This window comes from Spinacia oleracea, chromosome 4, assembly GCF_020520425.1.
Source record: "Spinacia oleracea cultivar Varoflay chromosome 4, BTI_SOV_V1, whole genome shotgun sequence".
Lineage (NCBI taxonomy): Eukaryota > Viridiplantae > Streptophyta > Magnoliopsida > Caryophyllales > Amaranthaceae > Spinacia > Spinacia oleracea.
This window is the reverse complement of record NC_079490.1, coordinates 173,756,703-173,765,402: the sequence shown is the minus strand read 5'-3', so window position 1 is coordinate 173,765,402 and position 8,700 is coordinate 173,756,703. Positions and strand designations below refer to the sequence as shown.

Below are 8,700 nucleotides of genomic sequence, written 5' to 3'. Positions count from 1 at the left end.
ACAGTCAAACATTAAAAACAAACGTCATTTTTCACATAGAAAGCGCCTTTTTTTACATAGAAAGCACAATTCGATTGTTGTATTTTATCCTTTAGTGTTTTGTTCTTTAGCCTATTTTGTCGTTTTGTTGGCCGAGATGTATTTTGTATCAGATATTGGAATTTACTTCCTCAACAGACATAGGCTATGATCTATTCACCTTATTCTTATTACATCATATTAGACCAGGCCAAAAAAAAGAAAAAAATAATCGACCAGATCAGACAAACCATACCATAAATTAGAAAAATCATATCAGAACTATTGTGGAGAAAATGACCTATATGTCTATATGTGAATGTGAATACAATTGCTGACTTTTTCTTCGAATGATCAACGTCATAGAGTATAGTATATGCCGTGATTGGTGTCACAAGGGGGAAAGGTAACTTTACAAGAATATGAATTTGTCTTTAAGCTTTTTTCTGAGATAGGTTGATTTACGATAAAAATGAGTCAGATGACCTTCGTACGATTGTAAAATGAATCAGTTCTCAATTCTCATCACCCGGTGCTGAATTGCTTGTCCACGAGACCACGAGAACTTGTATCCTTATTCTCTTATGTTCATACCATACCACTTAACTTAAATAGCAAAGTTTTGGTCCATACGATTATACCTAGTTATATATGCGTGATACTTAACTTAGATGGCAAAGTTTTAGCTTTGCTAGTGTCTAGAAGATTAGAATGTATGTAAGACCAAATCTTGTTTACGTTTTTGTTTGTTCCAAAGGAAAATATTTTCAAAGAAAAATAAATTTTCATGAAAAACAATTTTCAAGGGAAATATCACCGGAAAATAGTTTTCCTTTGCTTTATCCATAAAAGAGAAGTGGAAAGGATGACCAAAAATAATGTTAAGGAAATAGAGAGGAAAATGTAAAATTCCTTCGTTTTTTCTAAAAAAAGGAAATTGTTTTCTACTTGGGAAAATTGTATTACACCTTTAAAAAAATTATTTTTCGGCTTTTCGCCTTAAAACAAACAAGAAAATTGAGAAAATATATATATTTTTTTGGACAGACAGAGAAAAGTTTTTTTCGTCAACAAAGAGAGTTATTACAAAGCATCAAATTAAAGAATAATCACAAGTTTTTTTTTTTTTCACAAATTAGCACTAGTCTAAAAGAACCTTCCCCCCAGTCTGAACCTTCGCCGGTCAAAGCATAAATAAATGAAAACAGTGTGAACCTTCCCTAGCTTGTTTCATACTGCATTAATTAGTCACTAATCATAGATATTAGTATCAGTAAACATCTGGGCCACGCACTATACAACTACCCCTATAATTAAACATTTCCTTTTCACAAATTAAAGAAGTAATTAAAGTAATAATTATCTCTAATTTAATTAAGTTCCGTGAAAATCGTCATAATATATAAATTAAAACAGGCCTTCCTTCTTCTTCTCCACTCCACCCCTCTGTTTTTCGTCTTCATCTTCTTCATTATAAATTAAAACAGACCTTCCTTCTCCTTCTAACTCGATCAAATTCATCAAACAATTAACAAAATTAATTAAAATGTCTCTCTCGAAAACTGCAACTGCATCTGATGCTTCCGTTCATTCCACTTTCGCTTCCAGATATGTTCGCGTCTGTCTTCCCAGGTATTATTATCGATCCATACAATCTGAAGATAATCATATCTCTAACGATGATCGTATTGTAGTAAATTAAATTTTGATTTTGATTTTGATTTTGATTTTGTTATTGGGAAAAAAAGGTTTAAGATGCCAGATAATTCGATACCGAAAGAAGCAGCGTATCAAATAATAAACGACGAGTTGATGTTGGATGGAAATCCAAGGTTGAATTTGGCGTCATTTGTGACGACATGGATGGAACCAGAGTGCGATAAATTGATGATGGATGCCATTAACAAAAATTATGTTGACATGGATGAGTACCCTGTTACTACTGAGCTCCAGGTACCTTTTTTTTTTTCTTCTTTTTTCTTTTTTCTTTGATCATTATTTCCTTTATTTTCTTATTTATTTTGATATATTGTTGTTGGTTCATGCACCTTTTTTAATTTATTTACCAAAGAGTTGTGAAAATTGTTGCATATGCCGCGTATCTCGGTATCAAAATGTCCAACGTTTACATATCTTCCTACAAATAAAAATAAAAAAATAAAAAACATTATTTTTTTCCAAAGTTAGCACATACGTAGTATGTTGTATTTACGGAATGAATATTATTACTTCGTCCATTCTTGAATGTCAATTTTGTGTGTGTTAGCACCCGGTTCACCTTTAGGACTAATTCGGATTCGGGGGCAAGTTTTCGGTGGATAGATTCCAAGCCCCTCCTAATTATTGTTGCGGGTGATCGAACACGGGGTTCTACCTAACAAATTCTTGAATGTTAGTTAATTCAGAGTAAACAAGTAGACATTTTGATATTTATCCTAACCCTTTTAAAAGCAAGGAGTGTCTTATACATTTCCTTAAGAATAGAGAATTTACTTCCTCATCCTTGCATTCCTTCATGAAAAAATCTCCATTTAATTTCCTTAAGAACAGTGATTTGGATATTTATAAGTATAAACGAGATAAATGTTTGGCAAATAAGGAAAAAAATTCAAAATAGACTTAGGAAAATAGATAAGAATAGTAATTTGCTAAAGTGATTATACTTGTAGGCTTTGAAGCCATGTAAGGGGTTTGGGCTTTGAACCCATGTAAGGGGTTTGTCATTAAGGCGTATTTCTTGGTGTAGAACTGTAGACATGTACTGTAGTTGGTAGAGATTTCACCTTATAACTTTGATGTCATGGATTCATTTCCTACCAGTTTGTTTACTCCATCCGTCCCGGAATATTCGAAACGGTTTGACTTTTTTTACTATTCACATAATTCACTTTAAATCTATTTTATTTCAAGTATATGAAAACAAATGTTAGTATATAATACTTCCTCCATTCTTTTTTAAATGACACAATTGTACTTTTGGCACTATTCATATAATATACTTTGACCATCAATTGTGATTTATACGTAACAAAAAATATAGTTATGTAGGGTCTTGTTATAATCGTCTCATCTTATAGTTCTATAATATCAAACTTTTATAATTTTTAACCATTGATAATAAAAGGTATTAATGGTTGAAATATTGCATTGGCAAACGTGACAAAAAAATTGTGTCATTTAATAAAGAATGGAGGAAGTATATTGTTGGCTTCATCTTAATATATATTTTCAAAATATTGATATTTTATAAATTTTTATAATATGTAGTTAAAGATATTGGTGGTCAAAGTTGTGCATTGGCAAGCGTGTCCAGTCAAAACGTTACGAGTATTCCGGGACGGAGGGAGTACATGAGAGTATATACTACGGTCTACGGAATACGGAGTACGGAGTACTATGTAATATAAGATGAATTCATGATAGTCTAATGGTCAATGGAAAATTTTACATAATAAACTAATTAATGCCATTCGACAAAAGAAACATAATAATTCTCATAATAAGCAATACTATTACCTAACAAATACAAGTAACACTCACCAAAATTTGAATAAAGTCGAAGGTTGTATTAAAAGAAAACTACAAAAGTAATAAAAAAAAAGCAAAGTTTGATCATGATTTAGGGCGACAGCCGGCCAGCCGGGCAGCTCCATTGAAAAAGTAAAAGGTTACTAAATTGAGGATTGACTTGTTCAACAAGAATCGAGTCTCAATCTCATCGAATTGTTTATACAATGTGAAAGGAATCTAAATGGTTGTTTGGGAAGGAATATTCATCTATTGAAATCGATATGCATGTATTCTAAAATTTTCAAAGGTAATTAAGGAAAGCCTAAAGTTTAAGAAAAGTCTTGTACTAATTGGTGCTAACTTATGACGATTATTGAACTAAACTCTTCAACATTCAACATTCAACATTCAACATTCAACATTCCGGTACTAAATTGATATATGGTTCTACACACACAAAATGAAAATTCTACTGTAACGAGAACCTCCATTTTATTTTCGGATATATTTACAGTTAGGTGTACTAAAGATTTGTTTTCTCATTCGACAATAAAAAAAAGAATATAAATGAGCTCAAGATCCAAAGATAAGAAGTTTCTATTCCCATTTAGTTATTTTATTTAACAAATTTAAATAATTACAGTACTTCTTACTTCGTATTAATTACAGTACTTCTTACTCCGTATTATTTTATTGGATTAAGCTTCACAAAGATGTTTTAGTTTTGAATTTTGGCACTATTAAAAGCAGAATAAAATCTTTTAAATTCTTTCTAATACGTAAGGAAAACATATTCATGTAGAGTTGTTTAATTTTTCTCGAAGAGTACTTTAAAAAATCAAACTTTTATAAAAATAATATAAAATGTATTTTGAGAAAAACTTCTACTCTAGTATGTAATTAGAAGAGAAAACGATATAAAATGTGTTTTGACAAACTTAAAAGAGTAGAAATTATAACATGTTTATTTTTAATTTTGTGTTTGTACTAACTTATATTTGTAAAAAAAAAAAATTCTTTTTCTAATAATTTTGATAAAAAATTATTACTCCAGTAAAAAGTAGATCCAAAAATATTGAAATGAAAGTGGGAATGCAAGCTACTAAAAGAGATTTTAGAGTTGATTTTAGCGTAAGATTTAGGTAAAAAGAAGTAAAGCACAATCTGTTTGCTGTCTTCAAAAGATTCAGCATTACTATTTAGAGATTAATTTGATCAAAAGACAATTAGAATTTAATTTGCCTAACTTTTGGGCATAATGAGTGGAGATTTAAACAGGACCACCTTTCCAGATCAAAACCTCAAATCATACACCCAAACAGGACTACCTTTAACTTAGAATACGCATTTATGCTTATCAATCCAGAGTAAAAAGGTTGTCCTGGATTGTTTGGGCGTCATTTGATCTCTTCACCTAATTTATGCCTTGTTTAGACGTTATTTATTCATCTGATTTTCACTTTTTCTAAAAAAGATTCAGATAAGGCCTTAAATGAAATTTCAGGCTAATAAGTTTACAATTAAGTATTTGAATTCACGGCCAATAAATCCAGATACATATATGACATATTAAGAGAGAAAAAAAAAACTTTTACATAATAAGACTCTCTCTAATATCAATAACACCAATCACTTTTAAAAATGGTACTCCCTCTGTCTCTTTTTGTTTTTTACGTATTCCATTTCGGGTGTCTCATTTTGTTCTTTACATTTCTTTTTATATTATCACATAATACATTAATATTCTATCAGAATTTGTGCACAAATATTATTTTAACCAATTAAATCCATTAGACATTAAATATTTCTCATTTTCCCAATGTCAGATTTTTGATAAAAGTGAAAACATTATAAATAAACATAATTTTTATTGTTTAAATAAAAAAAGTAGAGTAATCTCAATGCACATTAAATGGTCGTTAAATCGCGTGAATAACATCAAACGTAAAGAGCAAAAAGAGACGGAGGGAGTAATGTCTAAAAGTTCTCGTGGATCAAATTAATGTACTCTTGATTAAAGGTTATTATTTATTTTTATTTTTAAAGAGAACAATATCTTTAAACCTTAAAGTGCTTTAATTTTACTTTTTTTTTTAATTTTCTTTTTAAATTTTTTTTTTATGGTTTATCCCCAACATGATTGAAATTTTAATTCATAAAATCTGTACTTTCCAAGGGTCTTGGTAGAATAGTAGTTTGTACTTGCCTTTACCATTTCCTTTTCATCACCTAAATATTTTAAACAATAATATCTTCCCATTAACTAAATTTCGTACTCGTATTAATACTCTAGCTCTAGATTTAAAAAAAAATAACGGTTAAATTTATTTATTTATATGAAGTATTTAAGAAGTATTTGTAAAATGTAAAATGTAAAATGTAAAATGTCATTTATGCTTATAAGCTACGGAATATTACGTATAAAGTTATATTTAGTTATTTAGTAGTTCTCGAAAAAGTATTATAAAACACTGTATATAACAGTTTATGCAGCCAACTCTATCATTTCGAAAAGAATGGTATGATTTTGTTGTTGTGTTACTTGTGTACGGAATATAACTTTAACAACTTGATGTTAGGATGGTGGCTTGGTGGAATGGTGGGAACATAATTATCTTGTAATTTGAGACTTTAAATAAAGATTAATGAGTTTGTTTATGTAATTAATTGTGGGAAACAGAATAGATGCGTTAACATGATAGCCAACTTGTTTAATGCGCCACTTGGAGAGTCGGAGGTTGCTGTTGGAGTTGGAACTGTGGGCTCCTCAGAGGCTATCATGCTTGCTGGTCTTGCATTCAAAAGGAGGTGGCAAAACAGAAGGAAGGCTTTGGGCTTACCTACTGATAAGCCCAACATTGTTACTGGGGCCAATGTCCAGGTACTTTTTACTACTCTAGGCCCATCTCTCATAAATTCAAACAATTCTTGTCACTAATAACTAACTTGTCCACTTGTTGTGACTTGTGAGGTTCGAGTGAATTTGTTTTACGTGTGATCTTTTTTTTTTTTTTTTTTTCGGTTAATTTGAACACCACGTAAATTAATAAGGATGCCTTATATTTGTCGGATGAAACATGAACTTGTTAAACCTAATTGACGTCGTGAAATTAGAGTAAATCTGTCTTTTTATCGTAACTGATTAAACCTGATTGATAAGACCTGATAGGACCTGATTGAAACGTATTGGACATGATCAGATGTAAATGTAAGAGAGTAAACTGAAATAAGTCATACCTAATTGAAACTTATTGACCTGATATGATCTGATTGCAACTTATATGAACTTATTAGACATTGAATTCTTTTTATTAAAAGTGAAGATAACACGTAGTTACTTTGAGGATTCTAAAATCTTTTGTGCATGTTATACTAGGTTTGTTGGGAGAAATTTGCAAGATATTTTGAAGTGGAGTTGAAGGAAGTTAAGTTAAGCGATGGATACTACGTTATGGACCCTGAGAAGGCAGTGGAAATGGTTGATGAGAACACCATCTGTGTTGCTGCTATCCTTGGATCCACACTCAATGGAGAGTTTGAAGATGTCAAGCTCTTGAACGACCTTCTCGAGGCCAAGAACAAAGAAACCGGGTATGTTCACTCACCGCAAAAAAAACTACTCCCTCCTCTGTCTAAAATCTTACTTTCCCATTCTGATAAAATAAGCAAACTTCAGAAACAATAACATACTGTCATGATCTTAAAGAAATCTTCTTCTTGTTCTTCTCCTGGGTATGTGCAGATGGGATACTCCAATTCACGTGGATGCAGCAAGTGGTGGTTTCATCGCGCCATTTTTGTATCCAGAGTTGGAATGGGACTTTAGATTGCCATTGGTGAAGAGTATCAATGTAAGTGGTCACAAGTATGGACTTGTGTATGCCGGTGTTGGGTGGGTCATCTGGAGGAGCAAAGAGGACTTGCCTGAAGAACTCATCTTCCACATCAACTACCTTGGTGCTGATCAACCCACTTTCACTCTCAATTTCTCCAAAGGTATGCATTATTATTGCTAATCAATGTTCAATGTTCACCCATTTGTAGCGCGACAGACTTTGTTAACTCAACATGGTTTTACCAGCAAGACTTTACAGTTTCCAGAGTCATTCTTTTGCTGATCAGTTAACCTTGTTAATGTAGGATCAAGTCAAATTATTGCTCAATACTATCAGCTGATTCGTCTGGGATTCGAGGTATTCAAAAAGTCCTTTTAATTTCTGTGCATACTAAATGAGAAAATCTGTAGAAAAATAAACTAATGGTGTAATTAATCTGATGTCTGACAATATCTGCAGGGGTACAAGAACATCATGGAGAACTGCCAAGAGAATGCCATGATCTTGAAAGACGGCATTGAGAAGACAGGTCGCTTCAACATCATATCCAAAGACATCGGAGTTCCACTAGTTGCATTCTCTTTGAAAGACAACAGTCTCCACAATGAGTTTGAGATTTCAGACATGCTTCGTAGGTTTGGGTGGATTGTACCAGCTTACACCATGCCACCAGACGCGCAGCATGTGACTGTGTTGCGTGTTGTAATCAGAGAGGACTTCTCTCGTACACTTGCAGACCGTCTGGTTGCTGACCTTCAGAAAGTCCTCAACGAACTTGACGCCCTTCCTGCCCGTGTTAGTGCTAAGTTAAATGTTGCAAACTCCGAGGAAGGTGGTGATGATCAAATCTCTAGGAAGAAGAGTGCCCTGCAAATGCAAATGGAGGTTTGCAGTGTTTGGAAGAAGTTTGTTGATGACAAGAAGCTCAAGACCAATGGTGTTTGCTAGATCAAACCACCAGCCGATCCTGGTTAATTTGTTTGCACCAATTATGGAGAAACTCAATCATGATTTTGTCTAAGAAAAGGATTATCTTTTTAACTTTTTTCATTTTTGGAGTGAGGTTTAGTTGAGTTCTTGAGTAATTTATTATCATGGATTTCTCTTACCCCAGGGAAATAATTAAACATGATGTTAAGATAGTTTTGTTTTCCCTTGCATATTACACAATATGATTATGAGGAAGATGTCACTAATGTATGTATTACGATTATTTAGCATTATAGTGCTCTGATTGAAACAATTTGCTACTGAGATGATTTATTGGAATTTTGTATTAATTGACTGTTATCTTTGTATACTGCTTACACTGAGTATTGTACAAGTAGAAATCCTT

General features: G+C 32.1%; 1 protein-coding gene across 1 annotated transcript; it reads left to right on the top strand.

Moving 5' to 3' along the window:
• Positions 1–1,433: 1,433 nt before the first annotated feature.
• On the top strand, positions 1,434–8,654 carry LOC110799192 (glutamate decarboxylase). The gene is made up of 7 exons (XM_022004412.2): positions 1,434–1,650; positions 1,767–1,971; positions 6,209–6,409; positions 6,905–7,119; positions 7,271–7,524; positions 7,669–7,721; positions 7,824–8,654. The coding sequence occupies exons 1-7, from the start codon at positions 1,565–1,567 to the stop codon at positions 8,310–8,312; spliced, it is 1,503 nt and encodes a 500-aa protein (XP_021860104.1). The 5' UTR covers positions 1,434–1,564; the 3' UTR covers positions 8,313–8,654.
• Positions 8,655–8,700: the final 46 nt, after the last annotated feature.

Bases quoted from the DNA above. Each gene is read 5' to 3' on its own strand.
- LOC110799192 (XM_022004412.2), top strand. From the start codon at position 1,565: ATGTCTCTCTCGAAAACTGCAACTGCATCTGATGCTTCCGTTCATTCC. The intron at 1,972-6,208 runs GTACCTTTTTTT...TGTGGGAAACAG, and splicing joins CTGTTACTACTGAGCTCCAG to AATAGATGCGTTAACATGAT. The intron at 7,525-7,668 runs GTATGCATTATT...TTGTTAATGTAG, and splicing joins CACTCTCAATTTCTCCAAAG to GATCAAGTCAAATTATTGCT.